Below are 27653 nucleotides of genomic sequence, written 5' to 3'. Positions count from 1 at the left end.
TTGCCAACTAGGGACGAACTGGCCACTTAACTTACAGGGAAATTTCCCAGTGGGCTGCTTTCCTAGAGGGCTAGTGGCAGCCAGGTGCAGCCAAAAAAGGGGAGAAAAACACAACCCTACACGAGAAAGGTAACCCAAAAAGTTTAGACAAAGAAAAGAAACTAAAATATAGCCACGCAGGAGTGTTAATGTACAAAATATCATATATAATTTAACGTTCAAATGTGCTAAAATATCATTTAAAAATCACAGTTCTATGGTTCTGCATATAAGTACCTAATCCTAATATAAAGACAAATGTCCAATCATATAAATACAGGTTAAAAGGTACAAATTATATCCATATACAAGAACCAATACCAAACACATTTTGGCTAAAAGCCTTCCTCAGTGGTAAAATTCAAACTCCATAAATCTAACAAAAATATACATAAAATTCATTGTACACGGAATGGATCTTATTCACACTGAGATGTTCACCTGTGAAGTAAGTGGTGATAAATATTCTCAAGATGCAACATGGGCAACTCATCTGGATTTACAACATTTCATATGCCTATGGATCTACTTAGGCCCAATCTGCAATGCTCAAAACTCCAATGGAGTACCTGAGCACTCCATTTGAGCTTTGAGCATTGCAGGTTGGGCCTAAGTAGTTCCATGTTGCATCTCAAGCAAAGCCAAGGCCCAGCGGGTGAGCCATTGCCATTTGGCTTCCGAACCTTCAATGACCCTTCTATGACAATAACAATCGGTGTTCACTCATAAGAGACATAAGAACATAAGAGACGCCAATGTTGGATCAGGCCAAAGGCCCATCCAGTCCAACACTCTGTGTCACACAGTGGCCAGAAATACCAGTGCCATCAGGAGGTCCAGCAGTGGGGCCAGGACATTAGAAGCCCTCCCACTGTTGACCCCCCCCCCAAGCACCAAGAAGACAGAGCATCACTTGCCCCAGAGCCCCTAGCTATACCTTGTGGCTAATAGCCACTGATGGACCTCTGCTCCATATGCTTATCTAATTCCCTTTTGAAGCCGTCCATGCTTGTAGCACCCACCACTTCCTGTGGCAGTGAATTCCATGTGTTAATCACTCTTTGGGTGAAGAAATACTTCCTTTTATCCGTTCTAACCCGACCGCTCTGCAGTTTCATGGAGTGCCCACGAGTTCTTGTATTGTGAGAAAGGGAGAAAAGTACCTCTTTCTTTACCTGCTCTTTCCCATGCATAATCTTATAAACCTCGATCATGTCACCCCTCAGTCGTCTTTTCTCCAAGCTAAAGAGCCCTAAGCGCTTTAACCTTTCCTCATAGGGAAAGTGTTCCAACCCTTTTATCATTCGAGTTGCCCTTTTCTGCACTTTTTCCAAAGCTATAATATCCTTTTTAAGGTGTGGTGCCCAGAACTGCACACAGTATTCCAAATGAGGTCTCACCATTGATTTATATAGGGGCATTATTATATTGGCTGATCTGTTTTCAATACCCTTCCTAATAATCCCCAGCATAGCATTGGCCTTCTTTATTGCAGTCACACACTGTCTCGACATTTTCAGTGAGTTATCCACTACAACTCCAAGATCTCTCTCTTGCTCAGTCTCTGCCAGTTCAGACCCCATCAATGTGTATTTATATTTAGGATTTTTGGCTCCAATGTGCATCACCTTGCACTTGGCCACATTGAACCCCATTTGCCATGTTGACGCCCACTCGCCCATCCTTGACAGATCCCCTTGGAGTGCCTCACAATCCTCACTGGTTTTCACCACCCTGAACAACTTTGTATCATCCGCAAATTTAGCCACTTCACTGCTTACTCCCATCTCCAAATCATTAATGAACAAGTTAAAAAGCAGTGGACCAAGTACTGATCCCTGCGGTACCCCACTGCTTACCACCCTCCACTGAGAAAATTGCCCACCTACACTCACTCTCTGTTTTCTATGAACTAGCCAGTTTTTGATCCATAAAAGGACTTGTCCTTCTATCCCATGATTTTTGAGCTTACTTAGGAGCCTTTGATGAGGAACTTTATCAAAAGCTTTCTGGAAGTCAAGGTAAATAATATCTATTGGATCCCCCTTGTCCACATGTTTGTTCACCCCCTCAAAGAACACTAACAGGTTAGTGAGACAAGATCTTCCCTTACAGAAACCGTGCTGAGTCTGCCTCAATAGGTTTTGTTCATCTATGTGCCTACTAATTCTTTCCTTAATAATGGTTTCCACCAATTTACCCGGTATCGACGTCAGACTGACTGGCCTGTAATTTCCCGGATCTCCTCTGGAACCCTTTTTAAAGATGGGAGTGACATTAGCTACCTTCCAATCCTCAGGAATGGAGGCAGATTTTAAGGAAAGATTACATATCTTTGTCAGGAGATCTACAAGTTCACATTTGAGTTCTTTCAGAACTCTCGGATGTATGCCATCTGGGCCTGGTGATTTTTCAGTTTTTAAGTTGTCTATCAGTTTTAGGACCTCCTCTCTCGTCACCTCAATCTGACTCAGGTCTTCCAACACCCCTCCTGAAATCAGTGGTTCTGGAGTGGGCAAGCACTTCTCATCTTCCACAGTGAAGACGGAGGCAAAAAATGCATTTAGCTTCTCAGCCATTTCCCTATCATCCTTCAATACTCCTTTTACCCCTTGGTCGTCCAAGGGCCCCACTGCCTCCCTGGCTGGTTTCCTGTTTCTAATGTATTTGAAGAAAGTTTTATTGTTGGTTTTTACGTTTTTTGCTATATGCTCCTCATATTCCCTTTTTGCCTGCCTGACCTCAGACTTGCATTTTATTTGCCATAGCCTGTGTTCCGTTTTATCAGCCTCACTGTGACTAGCTTTCCACTGCTTAAAGGAATTCTTTTTACTTTTTACAGCCTCCATTACTCTGTTTGTTAACCATGCAGGCTTTTTCCTATACCTGTTTGTGCCTTTCCTAACCTGCGGAATATATATTTTTTGAGCTTCTAGGATCGTAGTTTTAAATAGATCCCAAGCTTCCCCAATTGTTTTGACCCTTTCTACTTTTCCTTTCAGTTTCCTCCCCACGTGTCCCCTCATATCAGAGAAATTACCCCTTTTAAAGTTAAAAATGGTTGTGTGAGTCTTTTTGGCCAATTCTCTATTTGTACAAATGATGAACTCAACAACATTATGATCACTGTTTCCAAGCGGTGCAATCACCTTTACATCTCTCACCAGGTCTTGAGTGTTACTTAGGACCAAATCAAGGATCGCCTCTCCCCTGGTAGGTTCACTACTTGCCTCCTCGTACAGTGCTGCCAGAATGCGGGAAACACAACAGATGTGCCAGTGCCTAATGCTTGTAGTCACCACAGGGGCCTTGGCTCTGCTTGGTGTGCCTTAGCACTATTTGAACTTCCCAGCCTGCCTCTCTCTTTGACTGTACAGGAACCTATCCTGATTTAGTGCAAGCCACTTTCAACCACTGAGAGAAGCAGGGTATAATTAAAAAAAAATAAAGGACTGTACATAAGAGAAAAAGGTTCCAGTGTATGTCAGATTTGTTCTGACCACTGGTATCTTCCCTGCCAATGGCACCTACTTGATTAGCATAATACTGCCAAATATGCTCCATCATCACCTTTTGGATGCAGACCAAAAAAAAAAAAATCCTAGATGAATTCAATTATACTGTTTTTCTTAAACTGTGGGAAATACAGTCTTAGGCAAGCAATACGCTATGTGAAGCAATGGATCACAAGTCACAATGTTTTCTGTTTTATGCATTTGCTTTGCTAAACTATCATCTACAGTATGCAGTATATCATGTGCAAAAAAAAAAAAGAGTCCAGAGTTCAAAGAATTCCCTTCACTATAATGCAGAGTGACACTGGGGGTTGTTAAGGTGTACATCCAAGGTAGATAAGAGTTCAGAGGAAAAGGAGGTGAGACAGGGCCACCCCAGAACAAAGCAATGGAGACAGAACATGTTTGCAAGCCTGAGGGGGTGAACAATTACATTTTGGCAGTTGCCTTCCAACTTGGCTTTATCTTGCTGTCCTGGGAATACAGTAAATGCTGCTTGTTAAAAAGCTATCAGATAAGAATTCCATGTAATTTCCAGTCCCTGGAACAAGCAAATAACCTAAGATAAGTGTTTCCTCAGGCTTGTTTCTCATTTCACTGGAAATCCATACAGGCTTACTGGCCACCCACATGCCAGCGCATACCTGTTGCAAAATGGATTCAATTAAAGCACGTGGATGTAAAACTTCTATATAAAATCAGCTCAGGTTCTACGCCATGAATATGGTACTTCAAAGTCAGCATTATCTTCCTTAACCGACTTCTGCAATTAGTACCTAGGCAGTTTGAATCAGATCATGGTTACACAGAAACCGAGCCATAATATATCATTCATGATCTCGCCAACTATCGTCTTATGGTATTGATAAAGACTGCACAGCTACTTTGGAAGGCCCATTAAGATTTTTAATGTATTTTTTTCTTGTGAACAGCTGATTTTCATGGCATCTCACAAACTCCCCTCAGTTCAGACACAGTGTCCCATACAGTGCTGGGGGGTGGGGGTGGAGAGGCATTGTTCAAGAAACACAAGATCATGGCTGGTTCTTTGACCAAACCACACAAGTGACTGCTTCAGGAGGCACACTGAGGAGGGTCCTGATGCACTGGAGGGTCTCACCTCATTGCCAGCCATCAGTAGCATAGTAGCCTCCTGGAACCCTCTACTGCCTTGGACCTAACTGGCAGGAGCATGGACCCAAGAGCAGATGGCTGTACCTTGCTTGGGGTGCCTAGGTACCTAGAACCAGTCCTGCACAAGACCAAACCTACTTGGACATGTGGAAATAACTACAGAGATTTGTTATGTGATGACCACAATACCCAAAGTTTGTACTCCTAACTTACCTGAAGAGACCAATCCATACAAGTGACAACCCGATGTTTCGACCAGTGTTCATCATAGAATTGGCGGTTAAAGGACAAGTTGGCCCCCGCTTGGACATCTCTAAATGGATTTGAACAGATTATAATTTATTTGCACTCAAAACACATTCTTGGTATCTTAAACTATCAATCATTTGCATTCAAAATTGTTATGGAGATTTCTGAGCACTTCTTTTTCCTGCTCTGTCCTTATCTACTAGTTAGTGTCTTGGTGCATTGCAGATCTGGTCTGCGCCTGTATCAGAATTCTTTCCTCTTAGAACTTGGCCACTGTATTCTGACACAGGCACAGACCAGATCTCAAATGCAGCTGTAAATAAAATGATGTTCTCTTCCACCACCACCCCACTCCAATTTTGAACCCAACAGGCAGAAGCCAGCGAGGAGCAACTTGGGAGGGGAGCACCTTTCAAGTCAGGAGACTTGGGAGCTAGGAGAGAAGCCAAAAATAAAAACCAATGTGGCTCTTTGCTGCCAATGCAATATTTGCTTCCAGTTCTTTCCCATAAGTGAATTACTCTGTCCATTTAGAAAATAATATACCTCCCATGTCTAAGCCAGTGCTTAATTATAAAAAAATGAGGATTCAAATCTGCCTGAAAACTACTCTGTCTTGTCTCAGGAACTGAATAAACTCCACCAACTAGCAAAAGAAGGGGAACTTCCAGAAGTAAGATCGTGAAGAGGTTATATACTCCTTCTGTAGACTGTAGCTGACGTTGATAGTGCAAAAAAAAATACAAAACGATGGGTTAGATCCATACTAAATTGGCAATTTCTATCATTTCCCTTCCCCACTCCAAACTATCTTCATGTCTGTCATCAGGAACCCCCCCCAATCATCCAGGAACAGCATTTCATAGAAATCATTGGGCTGCAGTCGGAGGGGGGCAAAAAAGTTCTGATTGGTTGAAGAATTGGGTTCCCACCTACATTTCAGCATGGGAAGGTATATAGATTTTGATCTCAAATGGCACAGGCACTGTTGCTCTTTGTCCATCAACTTCCTGAGCAGCAAGCTTTAGTCACTCTCGCCTGTTTGGTTTATTTCTTCACTGATGACTTCCATGACTTATTAAAACTTCAGGGTGCATACTGTCAAGAGAATGCAATTAAGCTGACTAGAAACTAGTCAGGACTTGCTACCATATTTGAAACAATGGCTTCGTTTCAGAGAGAATTATGAAGAATAAAGCTGAACAGAAGGAATCAAGAGCCTAGTGTTTATTTTTTTTAAGAAGAGTTCCAATTCGGAGCCCTACAGCAGAAGATATTATGCCTATTATTTTATCAGTCTTGAACATGTATACAAAGGGCATTTGGGGGGTTTATTACAAAAGCAAAAGGGAAAAGAGGATAACTAACCCATCTTTCTCTTCAACATCTCGACCACTGTAGTCGAAGAAAATGTCTGAATCTTCAGCTAGAGCTCTCTCAATTACTCGAATTGTTCGATCAAAAAATATAAGGAATTCTTCTGAGTGGATAATCTGTTGCTTTTCTTCCTCTGTCAGTTCCCTAGGAGGAGCTTATAAAGCACATTGGCAATATTAAGAAGCAGACAAGCATTTAAATATTTCCAGATGAATCAAAGTCTTCATGAAACACAGTACATTTTCCTATGGAAGTCACAGCAGTATTAGTAGGACTGAATAGTTTGCTTCCTTCTAAAGAATCCTTTTAAAATATACTACTAATGTATATTCCTAGAATGTACCCTCTGTACAGAAGGTATCCTATAACTTCTATATTTATCATTCTGAAGAAGAAAATACATAAGGTACCAGAATAAAATAAACCGTGTGTTCAGATTTCAGGAAGCTTTTCTGACTGACGCATATTGCAAAACTGAACTTGGAAGAGAATAAAAACATATTTAACAGAGACGAAGTCTTAAGTACTCCCTTAATACTGAGCACGTTTTCAGTTACACTTACAAAGAGCTAAAATGGTTTTTTGTCATTAGAAGTTGTGTTTTGGTTCCATGTACTAAGCAAGTAAAAAAATATTAAGACACAGGCCGTGATGCCTATGCTGAAGGTGTGAAGGTCCATCATCTCATCAGGGTGGTCAGGGGACAGCACAACATCCAGAGCCTTTACCTCCATGGGGCCTCAAGAGGCCTCAGCCAAGAGAGGGAAAGGGGTTGAGTCCATCTGAGCTGTCCTCCACTCTGCCCAGTGCTCCCTCCAGCCTCTGGGTTGATGGAGTTAGTGACTAGTCCTTCCAAGCCTCTATCCTTGGCCCTTATCAAGCTAGCCTCCCATCCCCATGCTTTCCCTTGCCTCTCCTAAGTCCTGTAGAAGGTGACAGGAGGGTGTGGCTGTCACTGCAGCCAGCCTGGTGTGAGGCCAGGTGCTCCTCAGCTGGTCAAGTTGGCTGCCCCACCCAGACAACATTGCTTCTTCCTGGGGCCAATGTGCCTGGAGCCTGGCTGGTGTTCCGGCTGCCTGTTGGCATTAAAAACATCCACTGAGGGCCAGCCGTGGCAGCACTTATATCTGTCTGCCAGCTCTTCTTGCCCCTTGTCCAGGTCCCCAGGAAAACCCAGGGTGCCAAGATTGCCCCTGGATTCAGAGGCAGCCTGAGGCTGGGCAAAAGGGAACCTGCTAACATGTCCAGACTGGATTTTAATGTGGTTTAATGTATTTTATATTTGCTGCTTTAATGTTTCTTGTCTTATTCAATTGGTTTTATATTGTTTTTATGTTGCTGTTACCAGCTTTGGGTTGAGATGCTTGGGAGAAAGGCAGGTATCAACATACAAGAGATGGAAAACATGCTGATTTCCAGCACTGCTAATGGAAAAGAAAGATCTGATTGTTGGTCCCATAGGTCCCCTTTCATGAGGCAAAAACTCTTCTGAAGAAAGATTTGTTCCACTGGACAAACTCCTTTCTCCCATTGCAGGAGTCTTTCTCCAGCAGTTCATTCCTCACTTAGCAGAAGAGAATATCGGATCTAAAGTGGGGATGCTGTGAATTTCTTCACAAATATGTTCAACAGTCAAACTTACCATGACTTCCAGTTTCGGCAACTTCCATGGTGGGCGTGCTCCTTCAGTGCTCTGAAAGGAGTGGCCCGTGATGCAGTGGATGGGAGGGGGGCCGGTTGATCCGGACACCCCCCCCCAGAGTCCTTGTAGGGAACTCCCAGCCTGGGCCGCTGGAGGTTGCCTCTCCCAAGGCTGCGGCCAAGGAACTGAGGCACCTCCGAGCTCCGATAGGTCCCGTTGCCACGGCACCATTATGGCACTAAGAGGCATACACTGGGTGAGCGAACAAGTGATCCAATGAAAATAAAGCTCTCCCTACCTCTGCAGCAGGTGTGGAAGGAAGTGTGAGTGCAAATTTCTTTCTGACTGGCTATCTGGCAAAGTGTATATCCAAAGCCCTGAACAGCATCGATGGAGGGAGGAGGGAGCTAGTTCACATCTCCCCCCCCCAATACTTTTTAAAGTGAACTTGTTTAGTGAGAGGGCCTAGGAGTAATGGCGATGGTCGACTGAATCAGGCAAAGTACAAATCTAATTAAAGTGAACTTTTGAAGCAACTTTTGCTGTCTTTTGAAAACTTTCCTTGAAATATAAACAATGACTGGGTGGGCAGAAAAGATGGCAACGAGGCTGAGACACTCTCCTGGAACTGCAAGATCAACACATCCGGCTACTAAACCAGAAGTAAACATTGACTTCTCGAACATGTTGGCTACTGCATTGCACCCTTTGCTGGAGCAGATGACTAACACCAACAACTGGAAGATTTTCTGTACACATTATGTTGAAATGTACTTGTGTTTTCCTTATCTATTTAAAAATTTGAAAATAAACAGTGGAGAGAAAAAAAGAAGTTGGATGAGATCCAAAAACAGCGTAAAGAGATGAACTTAAAAACAAAGGAGATTGCAAAATCAGTGAAAAAGGTTGAAGCAAAAGCAAAAGAGTAATCAAAGACTGGAGGTGATGGAAAAACAAAGATCCTCTGATAAAGATCAACTTTTAAGACTACAAATGGAAAAATCAGCATATGTTCTGAGATTTCAAGGTGTTCCTGAGCAGCAAGATGAGAATCTGAAAGAAATACTAAGTGAAGCGTTGAATCCCCCAGCAGTAAGAAAGAACAACAGTCTGTCCCTGTGGTAACCAGACATTGGGTAGCAGGAGACACTGGCACAAGGTGAGGCCTTGGAACGGCAGCATGAGGAAGGGAAGCTGTGACCCCTGGCCCTCTTAGTGGGTAATTCCTACAAAGGCCAGATAGTGACAGTGGGTAGACTGAAAGAGGGAGAGAAAAGCCCCTCCAAGGATTGGGAAAGACAGGGGGTAGCACTTGCCAGGCACAGACTTGGACAGCTATTGGTGTCCAGAGGCCTCAAAGGAAAAAATGAAATAGTACTCACCAATCAGTGTGTCCCTTCTGCCACAGAAACAATTACGATTAAAAAAATGTTCATGGAGGTAGGGGCTCTCAGAAAAATGGTAGCATTCCAAATGCCTCCAAGGTGACTCGCTGCATCTGTCTATCTAGGGTTCCCCTAGCTTTCTCCACCAGCTGAGGACCATGGCCCCAATTTGCATTATCTAAAAAGTATTTTGACTTTCCCCACAATGAATCCTGGGAATTTACTTTCCTTGAGAAAGACTGAGGATGTTAGACTAAATTTAACTAAAAAGAAAACTAGAAAGTCCAGGGATTCCTGGGAGAATCAGTGGGACTTAAACCAGTTTACAATCAATTTCAGTTTAAAAATTCAAATGTGGCCATATTAGCAGCAGCATGTTTTTTTATTCTCCCAACTGTTCACAGCAGATGTCCAAATTAGTCAGGTAGTAAATATATATATATATATATATATATTAAAAAACAGTCAAACTTACTATGTTTCAAGGTGTCAGTCAGACATGAGCCAATCACCCATCCCATTTAGTATTTGGGTTAACTGGTGTGGTTAGTTAGTTACTACTAGTTAGCAGAGTGCTTAAATAAAGCTACAAACTCAGGAGTGTCACTTTACCAGGTCACCCAGCTTACACAAAGTCACATCCTCTACGCTGAGTTAGTGTGAGCTAGCTCACAGTTTTTTAGCCTCCGGCTCACACATTTTTTTACTTAGCTCAGGAAGGATGGCTCCAGAGCAAAATAATTTATGCAGTAGCCAAATCGCTCGCTCACAACTTTAATGCCAGGAGCTCACAAAGTAGACTTTTTTGCTCACGAGACTCCACAGTTTAGAGGGAACATTAGTTTAACAGAGAAATACTTCTCTCTCTATTTGAGAAGTACACTTTAGATAGAAAGAGTAGAAACAGGATAGAGTACTAACTTACTAGCTAAAGGATGGAAGCAGATGGCCAGAGGGCCATCTGCCTCATGGTGCCAAGAAAGGATTGCATGTCTCTCTCTTGGTGTGGGCAGGGAGAGAGCTCATCTTCATCTCAGCTGAGAGAGAACAGAAAGAAGAATAGTCCCTGAGAACGTAATCTACATATCAAAAGGGGCAGTGGCAAAGGTGTAAACACAGGAAGAAAGGTTAGTGTGCCTATCTAGCTATCTAGTCTCTCTTGCCACAAAGTCTGGAGGTCTGAGACAGGGGACATTGCACCTGGAACTTCCAACATTTAGCTCATGCTGAAAAGCCACTAGACTCCTACCTGAGTAGTAGGGCTACTGAAACTGGAGGGTCTGCCTAGGTTTCTGCAATAGGAGCTGCGCAAAAATGTGCATAGCCATACCTGAGCAAGCAGAGGCATGATTCCCCCCCCCCACTGAAGGAGAAAGCCATTTTCAGCAGCGAGTCTTTACTTAAGAATAAATGACTAATTCTTTTGTAAGCACTATTTTAAAAATTGTGATCCTTTTGTTATATTTTGAACCAGAACTATTAAGGTTTGCCAGTTTCCAGCTAAATGGCCACTGTGATACAAAATCTTTTAAAAATGCAACTCAGGATATAGATTTGCTAAATAATAAACATTCACAGAAATATGGCGGAAGGAAACATGAAGGTCCTTTTCCTGTGACAGGATTTGTACTTCAGCCCCCTGGATAAGATGGCAGACTCTTCCCTCGCTTGATTCTGATTATAAAAGGGAATCATCTCAATGTTTTAAAGATCAAAGGCCTTGGCTGCTACTGGATTCTGTACTCACATCCTCCACAACCAAGATTTGTGCTATAGGAGACAGAAAATGCTAAGTGATAGCCCTCTAGCGAAAGATCACAGGTTGAAGTAAAAATCAGCTGAACTCCTATCATTAGGCTTAGTTACATGATTATTACTTCATCACAGCAGTCCAGGGACTCTGCACTGGCATTTCTCTGATGCTGTTCAATACATGATTCAAGATTCCAGGGCTCCCAGAAGGAACGATTGTACAGCCTAAGGCTAAAAGAGGATATAGGCATGTGTCAAGTTTCCAGAATGGGTCAGTCTTTAAAAAAAACAAAAAAACCTGTTCCAGTAGCAGAAAGGATACTATGGGTGGCCAGCTTCCAAGCTGAGAGTCTTTAAGGTCTTGTGATACACATGTTACTTGGTATGGAGCCATAAAACAAAGACTTTCTTTTCAGGATATGTCTTAAATGATCAGAACAAAATTTGGAGAACTCAAAAGATTATCTCAAAAGTATCTCCATATCTCAAAAGTATCTGAACATTTTGTCCTCATTTATTATTGTTAATTATATTGTATGTTTCCCCAAATTTGTGACCATGTGGTTGGACATAATATACTAGTTTCTAGATTATGTGGTTGAAGGCCTTTACAGCCGGAGTTCATTAGTTGTTGTAGATGTTCCGGGCTGTATGGCTGTGGTCTTGGCATTGTAGTACCTGCCGTTTCGCCAGCAGCTGTGACTGGCATCCTCAGAGGTATAACACAGAAAGATGGAGTACTCTCTGTGTCAATGTTGACAGGCAATGGCAAACCACCTCTGGACATCTCTTGCCATGAAAACCCTATTGCCATAAATCGGTTGTAACTTGATGGCACTTTCTATCGCCACCAGTGCCTTGAGCACTATCAAGATTTCTAAGCTATAAGCATCTTTGAATTTCAAAAGCTTATAACCTGAAAAACCTATGGGTCTTGGTATCCTAAGCTGAGTTACACCCTTCAAAGCCTACTATCTTCTGTGGACTCAGAAGGATCAAATTCTGCCTAGGATGGCACTGTTAGACTAGCTGAGATGCCTTGCAAAGACAATTGAAATTATCATAGGATTTATTTTAACTTCAGAAGAACTACCATTTGTAGCTGGGTGTGTGTGTGTAGGATACCTATGGGACAGTGCGGTATCATAGTTTGTTTTGTTTTTACACATTTATGAAAATGCACGCAGGATACAACAGAAGCACAACGTATGATAGGTTAAAGCCCAAATTCCACTTAAATCTTTGGCAAAACAGCCCTCTATTTCACTGGGGCCATTCCTCCACACGACAAGCAGCCAGAAACCACAATGAACTATCTGTTACATATAAACATGAAAACATAATTGTTCTCGACAGCATACCAAAATCTGATAAAGAAAGCCAAAGGCTTGTTTAATATGTAGCTATAAAAAGAATACTGTATTATCCTAAATGGAATTTAAATGGTTTCTAAAGATCTCAGTTTGTGGTTTATTTTGTGGGATAGTTGGAGTGACGTGCTCTTAGTATACTGATGACACTCAACTCTATAGCTCCTTTTCAGCTGGGTTAAGTGAGACAGTGGACATTCTCAACAAGTACTAATCATTATTGCCTATAAAGCCCTCAAGCTCTTGGGTTCAGAGTCCTTGGAGCACCGGCACCTACTCTCCCATAGCAGCTTTCCTACCACTTCAGATCTGCTTCTGAAGCCCTGATCCGTACACTCTCACTTGCAGAAATCAGGTGAGTAAGCATCAGACATGGCTTTTTAAGTGATGGTGCTTTTTCAGGAAGTTCTTCTTCACAGCAATTTACCTCCTTCCAAGCCTGAAGTTTACATATCAGGAAAAAATATACTAGTTTCCCAGGCATTTTACTGACTCCCACTCACTAAATTTTACCTGTTTCCTAATTATTCTTATGATGGCTCATGATCATCCTGCAAGCTTTGGTACAGCGTTCCTACTTATTTATTTCTATCCTGCCTTTCTCCCCAATGGGGACCCAAAGCAACTTACGTCATTCTCCTCTCCTCCATTTTATCCTCACGACAACCCCGTGAGCTAGGTTAGGCTGAGAGAGTGTGACTGGCCAGAGGTCACCCAGCAAGCTTCCATGGCCATGAGTGGGGCTTCAAACCTAGGTCGCCCAGATATTATTCCTATACTCTTAACTACTACACCACGCTGATTCTCAGTTTAATGCACTGGTTTAATGCGCTGCTTTTATTTTGGAGTTGTGTGTTTTATGATCATGGTGACAGCTTACATATTTTTATATTTATCTGTTGGAGGCCACCTCACAAGCAAAAGCTGAGATTTCAGTGCATATATGCTTAAAATTAAAAAAAGTTTTTTCTAAATATAAAATAAGAATACTTTGAGTTGGATCCAAAGAAACATACACAGTATTTTCTATGTGGTCAGCAGCTTCCGGTTCATACCCCCAGTGCATGTCTTTACACTCCCTAAAAAGCCACCCCCTGGCAACTGAGGGGTCCTCCAGTATAGCATGTAACACAGTAGGTTAGTTGTAGCTGGGGCGGTGCCCTTCCCCTACATACAAATGGTTCCTTCTATTTGTGTACAAAGTACCCTGGATCTTGACTAGGGACACAGACATAGTAACTTAAGGGAAACCTTTGAAATAAGGTGCTAGTCCTTAAAAACACTGTAGAATTTCACCAGGTTTTTGTTCTGTGAATTAAGGGACATACCTAGATATTGTGGTGTCTCCACAGACCCCCAAACTATGTTCCTTGCCCAGGAAGGGCTCCTCATATTGCCAATAACTACAAGGAGACTTTCTCCCAAGTAACAATGATCAACACTCATTCAGAACATTCACTATGGTAATATGCTTAGAATGGTAGTGATAGCAGTGCTGCTGAAGTTCCTTGGAGCAATACCAGGTGGGATGTTCACTCACATTCTGTTCGCCGGTCACAAACAGGGAACCTGTTTTTCATCAATAATTCAGCTGTTCCCAAACATTCTGAACCTGTTTGTTGAGCGACTCTTTGTATATTCAGACAATATAATACAGTGCAGTTGGCAGTGTTCTGTGAATGCACATTCTATACAGCATGATAAGGGTTCTAATTTCCCTCCTCACCCACACATCTGTTGTTGCTGCACACCACTCAACAGTCAATCACATAAATACTGAGCAAATCAATCAGTCAACTAGTTATTATAAATAAGGATTCAATTTTTAAAAACCCTTACTGCTTGGTGTTTAACTTCATTAGAACTAAGAGATGTTTATACATCAGCTGCCAGTATAAAAACAAAGGGGGGGATATTTGTTTAAATGCAAACACTCATTTTTATGAGAAGCTAAAAATGATCTGTATGGGAGGTTTATAATGCTTAAAGGGAAACTGACAGTTAACATTTATGCAATTTCTGAAGACTTTTGAAGTATATTATATAAATTTGTTGATGGAGAGATTATACTTGACAGTGATTTTAATGGTCTAAAAGATTCTGAGATGGATAGATATAATGTTAAAAACCCACTATGGTTTATTGCCAAAGGAGTTCTGTAAATAAACAGAAAGTTTTCAGTTATATATATCTGTCTATCTAGCTGGAATTTTTTAATCCACATATGACAGTTTGTAAGTGATCACCCTGGACATCACATTTCGAGGGGTACCCAAAAAGTGAGGGGACTCTCTTTCATTGGTTTGAAGGGAAACGTGGCATTAACTGGCTTCCGGAATTTCCAGACCTGTTGACTCTGGTCTTCTACAGCTGCCGTAATGAAACATGGAGGGCTTTTGAACAGCTTGCCTATTTTTAATTTTACATTATTCATTTTGAATGCTCAGTTAATGAAGTGTTAGTTCTAGACTTCTCACTTTTCTCTCAAGTAAATGGGGTGGGTGAGTATGCCAAAGTCATAGTTTGCTTACGGCACCAAAAAACCTTCAGCTGGCCTTGATTCTAGGATTTGATTTTAATGACACCTGAACTCATTTCACAAACTTCTGACATTTATACTGAGACAATGACTTTATTGGCCTGTGCCCCAACTATATGTTACAGTTATCTGTCTAAAGTTTAAAATACCCCAGTCAATGACAAATTAATATTATGCATTTGAAGCAAGAAAAGCTGCTTAGTTTCTTTAAAAATAAATGTAAGGATTCCCCGCCCCCCAATACCAGTAAAGCCTTTATCAGAGGTTTGGCCTTATCAGGTAGCAGAGCAAGAGAAAAGAAAAGGGAATAAGGCAAAAGAGGGCTCTATTATAAATAAACACCAATGAAATCCTAAGTAGAGTTACATCTTTCTAAATCCTTTGAAATCAGCGGACTTAGAACAGGGTAGCTCTGTGCTTAAAATTGCACTGCAACTGGAGAAGAAACATAAGGCGAATCCAAATATGAAAATTAAGAAAGCAATTTGCAGTGTCGTATTAATACTTAAGCTTTGCTTCAGTTTTGTTTTTTAGAATTCTGGTTGGTTCTACAATCCAAAATCTATTTCATTGTTTATTGAATGTTCCATCTTGTTGATTATATTGACTTACTCTCTGTAATCTGCCTTGAGTCCCAGTGAGAAAGACGGGCTACGGATAATGTAAACAAAGAAATAAGCAGAAACATTGCATTTCAGAAATGGTAGTAACTATCTCTATTTCTAAGCAATTTATATTGAGTAAAGCAATAAGGCTGACGAACTTCTTCCTCAGTACTTGGCAAAAAAACCCAAAAACAACCCAAAACCAGATAACATACCAAGCTGTTCTCTCAGATTCTCTTGAAAGGCTAAGTCAATGAAACAGAAACATCCACTGCATTTGTGGGAAATTATCAAAAAACTTTCTTCAACTGAGAACCTTTTTTATTTAAAAGGTCAAAATTTCTTTCATCAACTAAATTTGCTACAAATAACTGAGGAAGACAAACAGAAGTTGAATATCCCAGTATTGATACAAGAGATTAAGAACTATTTTAACAATCTTAGGTCTAATAAATCTCTACTTACCAGCTCAATATGATATATTTATAATAAATATTCTGTCTCAGCCTTTTTTGCTTACCATGAATAGTTGTTTATAGGGCTTGTAGAGAGATCTGTCTTGTCTGCCCATGGCTCCAATCCCTGGATTTAAGTATTCACAGGTTATACACACACACACACACACACACACACACACACATACTAGGGAGCAAAGCCTGTTGTGGACAAAGACAACTAGCCCTAGAAAAGGTGGGTGGAAGGAAGGAGAAAGAAAGAAAGAAGGAAGGAAGGAAGGAAGGAAGGAGAGAGAAAAAGACAAAGAGAGAAAGTGTGGGGGGAGAGAAAGAAAGAAAGAAAGAAAGAAAGAAAGAAAGAAAGAAAGAAAGAAAGAAAGACGGGGGAGAGAGAAAGAGAGAGAGAAAGTGTAGGGGAGAGAGAGACAGAAAGGAACGAAGAAGGGGGAGGCGGGGGGGCCTGCAAAAGCTTCTCCCATCCCTCCGGCTTGCCGGGCGGGTGGGAGAAGTGGCGTGGCGCGGGGGGGCTAAGAAAGCTTCCCCCATCTGTCCGGCTTCCCGGGTGGGCAGGAGAAGCGGGGTGGGGGGGGGCCTGTGAAAGCTTCTCCCAGCTGTCCTGCTTCCCGGGTGGGCGGGAAAAGCAGGGTGGGGGGTGGGGGGCCTGTGAAAGCTTCTCCCCTCTGTCCAGCTTCCCAGGAGGGCAGGAGAAGTGGCATGGGGGGGCTGTGAAAGCTTCTCCTGGATGGGCCCAGGGAAGCCGCAGGGACAGTTTGGGAGGGGGGGAGAAGGAAGCAGTAACCCTGAGCCTAGCAGGGCCCGCCTCCCCGGGGCCTAGCCGGGCCCAGGGAAGCCGCGGGGACAGTTCGGGGGGGGGAGAGAGAAGGAAGCGGCAACAGTTTGGGGGGGGGAGACAGTTTGGGGGGACAGTTTGGAGGGGAGAGAAGGAAGCGGCGACCCTGGGCTCAGGGAAGCCGTGGGTACAGTTCGGGGGGGGAGAGAAGGAAGTGGCGACCCTGGGCCTGGCGAGGCCCAGAGAAGCCGCAGCGAAGGATCAGGGGGGGAGAAGGAAGCGGCGACCCTGGACCTAGCAGGGCTCAGGGAAGCCATGTGGGCAGTTCGGGAGGGGGGGGAGAAGGAAGTGGTGACCCTGGGCCTAGTGAGGCCCAGAGAAGCCACGGCCAAGGATCGGGGGAAGGAAGCAGCTACCCTGGGCCTAGCAGGGCCCAGGGAAGCTGCACCCCGGATTGGGGGGGGGAAGGAAGCATCGACCCTGGGCCTGGCAGGGCCCAGATAAGCCTTGGGACTGGTGGGAGTGGGGGAAGAGGGGACTGACGACTGTGGGCCTGGCAGGGCCCAGAGAAGGCGGAGGACTGGTGGGGGGGAGGGGAGAGTGGAGAGGGAAACGGCAACTCTGCAGGGCTTCTCCGGCTGGGCTGCTGAAGCAACCCAGCCGGAGAAGCCCTGGGGATACATTTAAATGTCTCCACACGGCCTCCGGAGTGCTCCCCAGCTTTCCTGCCTTAGCCTTGAGGGCCTGTCCCTGCACTTACCCTGCAGATGGTCCTGTCCTGTCCGAGGACCAGAGCAGAGTGAGCGGAAGACGCTGGCTGGGGCTGACGTTGGCGGGACTCCGCAAAGCAGCCAGCCAACCCAGCCAGCGTCTTCTGACTGGCAGTTCTTGTGGCCAACCACTGTTGGTGCGCATCAAACGTTGGACGTGAAAATGGCTGTATATATAAGGACAGGATATATATAAACTAAAAGTCTGAATCCAATTACAGCTAAATATATACATCCTGGCATATACAAAATACATATACAAAATGTATACTGTGTAGAAAGAACTTTATCAGATAGTACAAGGTCCATTAAGCATTGGCCAAGAAAGAGAAAAATTTATTAGTATGTATAGATTGAGAGAATGTAGTCAACAGGCTGAAATGGCTGTTTCTTATACAGACCTTAGAGACACTGAACATAAGAGGTACATTTCTTGAAGATCTATTCGTAATCAACCAAGGGCAATCTTACTAACAAATAATTTAAAATCTACTGCATTTCCTCTTTTTTGAGGAATATGACAAATCTGCTTATTGTCTGCATTTCTTTTTGTCATCTATGTAGAAACCATAGCAGTGTTGATCAGGCCAAGAGTACTCCAAGTACTCAAAGAGTACTCAAAAGGAGTACAACTCCATGACACTGAATAGAAAATAAGCTTCTATGCAGATGATGTGATCCTATCACTTACTGATCCTTTACATTAAATGGAAAATGGTTTGAAATATATTATGCATACAGCTCAGCTTCAGCATATAAATGAAATAAAATTACAACAGATCTACTAGGACTACAATTAGATTTAACAAAGAGGACATCCTCCAGTATATATAATTCTGTTTTGGTCATGGACTCCCCTGAACTTTCCAACATGCTCCAAAATCAGTTCGCTGCCTGATCTGTCATTCAGAGGGTCTCCCTATCCATTGGCTGCTTTGCCCGAGTCCTGCCTCCAACATTCTAAACAGTTTGCTGTTCCTCTCCCCCCACAGCCAGTCATTTGCATATGCGGCCTCATTGGCCTTGTCTCGGAACACAGAGGTCGTTTGCATATTGGGGAACAGTGCCTGTTGGGGAAAACCATTGTTGCAAATCTCCAGGTGAGCTCTGAAGATCACTCAGAATTACAACTGCTTTCCAGATGGTAGAGATCAGTTCCCGTGGAGAAAATGGCAGACTCTGTGTCCTTATATCCTGCACAGATATCCCCGTATGACAGCCAATGTGACATAGCAGTCAGAGCTTCAGAGCATGGTAGAGGCTGCAGGTGGGGTGTGTGGGTTGCCGTAACTTCCAGGTGCACACACACATGCACATAAAAATACCCCCCAAAAAAGTTATCCTTGTGGAAAGGCCAAATTTCCCTAAAAATGGGGAAATTATTATACAGTTGTGTAATAACCACTGATCAGGAAAAAAGTTTTCACATCTGGGTCTACCAATTATATTTATATTAATATGTGGGAGATTTTTATAATGTAATATATCTGTGGGATTTGAACTGAAGACTGAATCAGATCTATAGGTTGATCCACCCTGTTTGTTGGAAATGTGATGCAAACTTCAGATTTTAAACGTATGTGGTGATCTTGTCCATTCCTTGGGAGATTTGACAGAAAGTTTTCTTGGATATTAGCTGTATAACTGGTTACATGATACCAAGAGATACAAGAGTAGTTTGGAATCTTTTAGGAGAATTGGTATCATGTTAATAGCCATGATTCTAGATCTCTTAACGAGAGCTAAAATGTTTGTAGCTAATAATTGGCAAAGTATTAAATTTGATTAGTAAATTGTGGGTGCATGGCAAATATTTAGACTTTCTAAACTGACAGAACTTATACTTTTAAGAGATTACAACCTGACTGTTATAAATGTTGACAACCTTTTATAGATAGTATGCATCAAAATTACATATTGATTTTTACAACAGCTCTGCGTTTTTATAAGCAAACGCCAATCTTTTTGTTATATATAGACAGGGGTCATTTGGGGGGGGACGCGGGGGGACGCCATCCCCCCGGGTGAGGTGCGGGAGGGCGGGGCCTGGAGCTCCCTGCTGGTGCCTGCTGGAGGTCGCCGCCGGCTGTGGGGAGGACACACTTCCGGTGATGTCAGGGGGTGTGGCATATGCTAATGAGTTATGCTAATGAGTCCCCCTAGCTCTTTTTCTACGAAATGACCCCTGTATATAGAGCACTGGTGGATGTTGTACTATCTTTGTAAGCACAAGAAAGTTTTCCTTGCTCGAAAGCCAGTTGAATCCGACTCTAGGGGGCGGTGCTCATCTCCATTTCCAAGCTGAAGAGGCAGCACTGTCCAAAAACATTTCTGTGATCATGTGGCTGGCATGACTAAACGCCGAGGTGCACGGAACGCTGTTTCCTTCCCACTGAAGCGGTACCTATTTAACTACTTGCAATTTCTTGCTTTCTAACTGCTATGTTGGCAGAAGCTGGGGCCAGAGATGGGAGCTCACTCTGTCATGAGGCACTCGGGTCTCGAAATGCTGATCTACAGAGCACTGTAAATATCTTTAATATTTGCATCTTTTCTTAAAATTTAAATATTAAAAAGGGGAAATCCCTGTATTTCATGCTGATATATATATATATATATATACAGACACACACATAGGAAAGCCTGTTGTAGAAGCAAATACGAGCTCTAGAAAGGAGCCTGCAGGTGTGTCTCCCCGGGACGCATTTCCCCCGGCCTGGGCCAAGCACTGCTGGTCCCACTTGATGAGCCAGTGCCAAGGCCATGGAGCTCCTGGATCTGGGCTTTGCCCTCCTCGTTGGGCACCCTCTCCACCATGGCGCCGAGCCCCATCTGCTTGGTGAGCAGCCAACCACTTGCACCCGGCTGGCGTCAGCCTCCTCACCCTCCGACCCAGCAGGGAGCTCTGGCGCAACCTGGCTGAGACTTTGGGGGCTGCTGTGAAGATAGTGGCGGTGGGAGGCAGGGGGCTGGGGCACTGAGACCCCTCTCCGCTGCCTGGCCGGAGCAGGTAGCTCCGTGCTGTGGGGGAAGCGGAGGCGGGGAGAAGCAGAGGTGGGTAGGGAAGTGGAGGCCCGGCCCGAGCAAAGGGGGAAAGCGGGGTGGCCAGCCACAGAGTCTTGTCAGCAGAGGGCTCAACACTGGAGTGGGAGAAGGGTGGGCGCTGAGGTGGGACAATGGTGCCTGTGGGCCTCCCCTTTTGCCGTGAGGGGAGGCCAGTGTGGCCTGAGGGGGGCAGGCAGGCACGGGCCTTCCTTGAAGGCCCCCTGCCAAGCGCTGGAGCTGTGGACCTGAGCAGAAAGTGGCTCAGCCCCCCCCCCCCGGGCCCAGCCCGCAAGAGAAGGCAGAGCTGCCCCGCAGCAGGATGGAATCCTGTGGCGGCAGTGGGATGTTCTGTAAAGCCGTCTTCCAGGAGGAGGGCTTTCTTTGTGTCTGTGGATGCGGTGAGAGGCGGGCTCATCTGCCTTGCAGTGGGTGCAGGGGGAGGAGAGCTCTGGCTGCGTTTACTGTCGAGCAAGTGCTGGTGAGTGGCTGCCGGTGTTCTGTCCTTTTAATTCCTTTCTGGTCCCAGTTGTCTGTGCTTTTAATTGTACTGTGGTCCCAGTTTTCTTTCCTTCTTATGCCACTGTGGTGCCTGTTTTCTGCCCTTTCACTCTGCTCCCCCCCCCTTTCTTCCACTCGGCCTCCTCACCCTCCACCTGCCAGAGCGTCCGTCCCATCCACAGGCTTCCTGCAGACTGAGGCAGAGACAGTGGCTGGTGGCTCTGTGGGCAGGACGGAGGCAAGGCAGCGAGGCAATGCAGCGAGGGGATTGGCAGACTGGCAGACCTTCCGAGTGGCAGTTCAGTCAGCCAATTCATTTTGGAGCACATCAAATGTTGCCAGACGAAAGTACAATTATATAGGATACGTGTGTGTGTGTGTGTGTGTGTGTGTGTGTGTGTGAAGTAGCTGGTACCTCAAAGAGCAAAGATTTTGAGGAGTCTGTGCTTTGAAAGGCCCTTTGTGTTCTATCATTGGGAGGGGGGGATTATGAAAATTTTCCTTGAAGGTTCCCCACCTCCAATCCTGGCTGGGAACTGTGTACCAATGTTCCCTCTAAGCTGTGGAGCCCTGTGAGCAAAAATTCCACTTTGTGAGCTACTGGCATTAAAGTTGTGAGCAGGAGATTTGGCTGCTGCATAAATTAGTTTGCTCTGGAGCCATCGTTCCTGAGCTGAGACAAAAATGTGTGAGCCAGAGGCTAAAAAAATTGTGAGCTAGCTTACACTAACTCAGCTTAGAGGGAACACTGCTGTGTACCACCACTGCAGGAAATCACAGCGTGTTCAGCCTTCAAGAGCCAACCAAGCTCCTTACATCTCAGAGTAGGTCTTGTAGTGAGTATAACTGTTATAAGTGCTTCTGGGTCAGGCCTGCTTCTATGGTCTGAGCAACAAGGCAAGTCAGCTTGCTGTTGCTCAGACAGCACAATGCCATTGACTCAGCAGGAGCTCTCATCTGACACTGAGGCTCTCTTCTTAGCCTTTTAGAATATTGAAGCTGCTATTAATGCTGTTGAATCTAAACAAATGACATGTTATGACAAAAGGGCACCTAGAACACAGGAAGAAATGCCGAGACGATCTTTTTAAAAAACAAACAAACCCTGAAACCTTAATTGTCCTGCTCACTTTCCAAAAATTGAATATAATTTGTAGATTCATCTCCTGCCTGACACTGCAGAGAAAGTTCTCAGTCATTTACTAAAGCATTGATGTTGGGATGCTACAACAGAGGGCTTGCAAGATATAAAGAAGTCTTAAATAGTATATGATTTCATTTTTATAATGGTTTTCTTGAAGTTGCATACATATATAGCACTTTTATTCATTTTTGTTTTAATAATGTAATGTTTATGCAGCTCAAACAATCCAAGGTTCTTTAAGTCAAAATAAAGGTTCAGTTCCCTGAGCTATAACCAGTTTTAGCCCAGAGCGACTTTTTTATGGCTGGGTTATAAAATCTTTGAAAAACAAGATTCATAATGGAAGTGCTGACACAAGCTTTAACGGCTATACAGAAGTGTGAATGGCGCCACTATAATATCTATTAGAGATTCTTTAAAAGTTTGAAAATACTGTCTTGTTTTGCATGAAGAAAAAAAATAAGGAAGCTAAAGCACTTTATGCCAAAATAAACATGTGTTTAACCCATTATATACTAATTTGCAGGAAAGCCCTTAATACTGAATAAGCATTGAGGAACTGGCACCAACAGGAAATGTTAGTCTAAATTCCTGTTTTGCTTTTAACTTGTTTTTAATCACTTCCATGAAGCACATGGGGTGGTTACAAACTCAGAAAGGAAAGGATTGTATAAGGAAGTCAAATGTGATTATGTGAGAAAAATAAAAGCAGAAAAAACAGAACCTTATTTCAAGGATTTATGCTACACAGGGATTCACACTCATTTCTGTCTTCTTGAACTCACTCGAACTAGGAATAAACCAGCATAGGATTGTACTGTTATCTAATTTAGAAGTCCTTATCTAATTTGGGAGTCCTTCCAAGCATAATTTTTTTTTTAATTGGGGGAAAGCACTGGAATGGAGTTCCGGAACCTCTTCAACAAAATTATTTTAAAAATATTTAAAAGTTCATGAGTTTTCAGTATACAGATTGAAAACTTAATTTCCCTCTTGAGAGTTCCAGAATCTCTTTTTCAAAAAAAAAAAAAGGGGAGTGAGCCCTGCTTCCAAGCATTCCAAATGTTCATGATTAAAGTTACTCAACCATGAGAGGGAGGCAACTCCATCACGGAACTGATTTCACAATTAGGAACTTTCTCCTAATGTTCAACCAAAACCTGTCCTCCTATAATTTACATCTAGTGCTGTCCTCCAGAGAAACAGAGAATATGTGGCTGCTATACAGAACTGTGAAAGTCAGTGTGACATGGCCATTCAGACATTTGTTGACAATTTTTCTGGTGTTCACTGATTCATATGATTCATGACAAAATACTGGACTAGAAAGCAGGGCCATAGCTGTTCCAATACTTCCAATTAATATGCAATTATTTCATTAGAAACAATTCAAATATGAAGTATGTACAGAGTGGTTTCATGTATTCAAATAGCTTCATGCACAATGTTATGTTGTTATGGTATTTACAGTAGCCCTTTAAGGCACAAACTACATATTTCAATTTGCCCCACTGCAGGATTTCGGCTTGTACTAGTGGGCTACATGTTCAACCCCTAATGGGGCAAATAACACCACCTGTTATTTGTTGAGACAATGGCATGAGGGAATGGCTGAAGACCCTTCTTTCTGCGGTTCAAATCCGCATTGGAATCCCAAACACATCCCCTACTCCTGACATGTGACTGTTGACATCAAACAGCTAGTGCGGTATACTGGTTAAGAGCTGGGTTTGATGAAGCCTGCTGGGGGACCTTGGGCCAGTCACACTTTCTCTCAGAATTCCCTTAGCCCACCTACCTCACAAGGTGCCTGTTGTGGGGAGAGGAAGGGAAGGTGATTGAAAGCTGCTTTGAGTCTCCTTAAGGTAGAGAAAAGCGGGGTATTAAAACTTTCTTCAGAGGAACCCTAACCCTCCACATATAAATCATTTGGCCTTAGGCTAATGTAAATTGTCTCTTTATTGTAGATTTGGAGGGGGTGACGTGTGGAGGAAAATGACATATGCCATCTAGAAAATTATGGCAAAAGTGTGGTTTGAACCAGAACTTCCGAAATCATATCTTACACAAACTAGCTCTGTGGAAACCCTGCAATTAATGCGGTGTCCGTCTCCCAATAGACACACAATACTTTTTCTGCGTTACAGAATTGGTTTCAATTCATATTTTTTTTCATTGCCCTCCTAAGACTATGAACACCCTCACAAAATATTGTCACACTGACTTTGGCACTTCCTTCTGAATGTGCAGCATTTTAAGGAAGACTGCTACCAAAGCGATATGCAGCTACCATTCCCCCAAGACCTGGCTTGACTGGACAAGAAGGGAAGCCAGTGGTAACACACTGCACTTCTACCAGACTAAACTATAACAAAGAAATTGATTGTGTTAGTTATGGCTCACCTTCAAATGCAACAACAAAAGTATACAAAAGGCTCACTTGCAAGTATGTGAAAAACTAAAATAAATATATATCTTTTAGGAACCTATTTAATTTGGCTTTTGAAAGTATGCACAAATAATCCGCAATGTCTCTTTCCAGAGATATCAGAATTAGGATTCCTTTTATGTGGCAATGGGGAAAACATGACATAAATCTTAACCCAAAATTAACTAATACAAAATTCGGTAACATGAATTTTTACGCCTACTTGCATAGCGTACTGATAACAAAACAGACAGGCAGGTAGGCAGAAGTTGCAAGATTTTATTTTGGATGGATTTCCACTATTATTTCCAGTTAGCCAGGCCAAAAGCCAGAATCTGATCTCAAAGGATCCTTGACTTCAGTCAAGTGAAGTTACTTGATACTTTGCCATCCTGGGACACCAATGAGTATCACTATGGAGGAGTGGCAAGAATTTTCTTGATTTGTATGGAAATCTGGTCCCAAATGTTTTCAAATGGCTCAGTAAAATTGACAAAATTAATTCCTGTGTTCTCTGGAAATTGGTCAATTTAGATACACTATTATTTCACTCAACTGACTTATAAAACTGCTTTAAATTAAAAGTCAAGATTGCAAGTTGATGCTGATAATAAATACATTCATAGTCCAAATTCCAAGCACTTACTTGGGGAGTAAGTGCCACTAAATAAATATACACATTGTTGTTCAGTCACGCAGTCGAGTCTGACTCTTCGCATTATACATCTAATATGACTCTTCAGTTCAAATCCTAAGCAAACATACGGGAAATCACAGGGACTTGCTTACAAGTTAAAAAAAGCCCTGGCCCCGGTTGAGGCTAGATGGATGTCCTTTGGGCCAGGGATCACCAGGAGATGTTGACTCTCAGAGCGTAATGCTCTCTGAGGCGTATATGGGAAGAGGCAGTCCCTTAGGTATGTTGGTTCCAGGCCGTATAAGGCTTTGAAGGTAATTACCAACACCTTGAAGCGGATACGGTACTCAACCGGCAACCAATGCAGCTGACAGAGCACATGCCGAATGTGAGCCCACACAGGCGTTGACGTCAGCAGGTGAGCTGCTGCATTTTGTACCAGCTGTAATTTCTGGATCAACTTCAAGGGTAAGCCTGCATAGAGCGAGTTGCAGTAATTAAGCCTGGAAGTGACCATTGCATGGGTCACTGTAGCTAAGTCCTGGGGGGAGAGATAGGGCTTCAGTAGCCTGATCTGTCTAACCATCTCATCCTTTGCCGTCCCCGTCTTCTTTGACCTTCAATCTTTCCCAGCATCAGGGTCTTATCCAGTGAGTGCTCCCTTCTCATTTGGAGGCCAAAGTATTTGAGCTTCAGTTTCATTATCTGGCCTTCCAGGGAACAGTCAGGGTTGATTTCTTTTAGGATTGACTGATTTGATCTTCTTGCAGTCCAAGGGACTCTCAAGAGTCTTCTCCAGCACCATAGTTCAAAAGAATCTATTCTTCGGTGCTCGGCCTTCCTTATAGTCCAACTCTCGCAGCCATACATGACTACTGGGAATACCATTGCTTTGACCATGCGGACATGCAGCAACCTGGGCCTCCATAGATAAGGAGGTATCCAGTGTTACTCCCAGGCTCTTCACCAACTGGGCCGGCACCAAAGGTGCCCCTTCCAGTGTGGGAAGCCCACCTCCAAGCCCCCACGATCCAGGTACAGGACCTCCGTCTCTGATGGATTTAACTTCAATCGACTCTGCCACAACCATCCAGCCACAGCATTCAAAGCCTCAGCCAAATTTCCAGGAATGGAGGATGGATGGCCGTCCATTAACAGATAAAGCTGAGTGTCATCAGCATACTGATGGCAGCCCAGCCCATAACTCTGGACTAACTGGGTGAGAGGGCACATATAGATGTTAAGTAACATTGGTGAGAGGATCTCCCCTTGCAGTATTCGACATTCTCTCTCTCGCCCAGCACCACCCTCTGTCCTTGACCATAGAGAAAGGAGGAAAACCATTTCAAGGCAGTCCCCTGGACTCCTACATCGGCAAGGTGGTGGGTCATAAGATCATAATAAGAACATTGGCACATAGCAATCATTTCTGGTAAAAACTGGAAATATGTGGACACTCTATAGCATTTTATAAAAACCCAATGGTTGGTGTGAAGAAATGCATTTTGTCCTGGGAGATTTGCAAGGAGCAAAACCTCTACTTTGCATTTTAACAAGTTTTTTTCTCTGGCAGAGACCAGGCTGGGAAGGAGGAAGTCAGTCAATGGCTTTCCAGGCTCACCTCAGCTACATCTTAAGACATGCTAATAGATATAGCTAAAGACAATGGGATGATCAAGCCCTTCCCCTTCTTCAAGCAGGGAACAGAGACTCGGAGGACTTTAGGCTATAACGGATCCAGGAATAATCTCCAGGAAGAAGCTTTAGGAAATGCTTATCTGACCTGGTGTGACCTGATCAGTGGGTAGAAAAACAGATATGACAAAAACTCTTTTCCTTGAGTGCTGAGACCATGAGCAGAGACAGACCTCTCCACTGGCAAGGCAGCCATTGACCATGTGCTCGCCCAGAGAGCTACAGCAAGCTTCAAGGTTAAGGTAACTCTGTAGAGACCTGTAACTCCCTAAGCTTTAGGAGCCTGTCCTATTTTAACAAGTGAGGTTCCAGATTTTTGAATTGGATACAGAACATCCACACTAAACAACAAGCAAACATTTTAATCAACGGGGTCTTGACAAATGGATTTAAAATAGAAAAAGGAAACTGTCAAGGATGTCCACTCTCTCCACTTCTCTTCATTCTTGTGATGGAAATCTTTGCTTCTAAGATAAGAAAAGATCCCAAAATTGAAGCATTAAAAGGAGAAGAAGAGGAGTTTAAACTAAAGAGTTATTTCAACCCCCCCAACTATCTCTCCAACATGTAACAGAGCAAATGGA

The 27653-nt window shown here is 43.4% G+C and overlaps 1 protein-coding gene across 1 annotated transcript in view; it reads right to left on the bottom strand.

The window, feature by feature from the left end:
• The window catches only part of DYNC1I1 (dynein, cytoplasmic 1, intermediate chain 1), a gene marked incomplete at its 5' end in the record, with an annotated part of 137295 nt that overhangs the window by 105347 nt on the left and 4295 nt on the right, over positions 1-27653 (bottom strand). Inside the window, 2 exons of the mRNA XM_015410934.1 lie at positions 4902-5001; positions 6306-6468. Coding sequence (XP_015266420.1) covers positions 4902-5001; positions 6306-6468 — 263 coding nt within the window. The remainder of the gene's footprint in view (positions 1-4901; positions 5002-6305; positions 6469-27653) is intronic.

This window comes from Gekko japonicus, unplaced genomic scaffold (genome assembly GCF_001447785.1).
Source record: "Gekko japonicus isolate JY-2015 unplaced genomic scaffold, Gekko_japonicus_V1.1 scaffold231, whole genome shotgun sequence".
NCBI classification, from domain to species: Eukaryota; Metazoa; Chordata; class Lepidosauria; order Squamata; family Gekkonidae; genus Gekko; species Gekko japonicus.
This window is presented reverse-complemented; position numbering and strand designations above follow the sequence as displayed.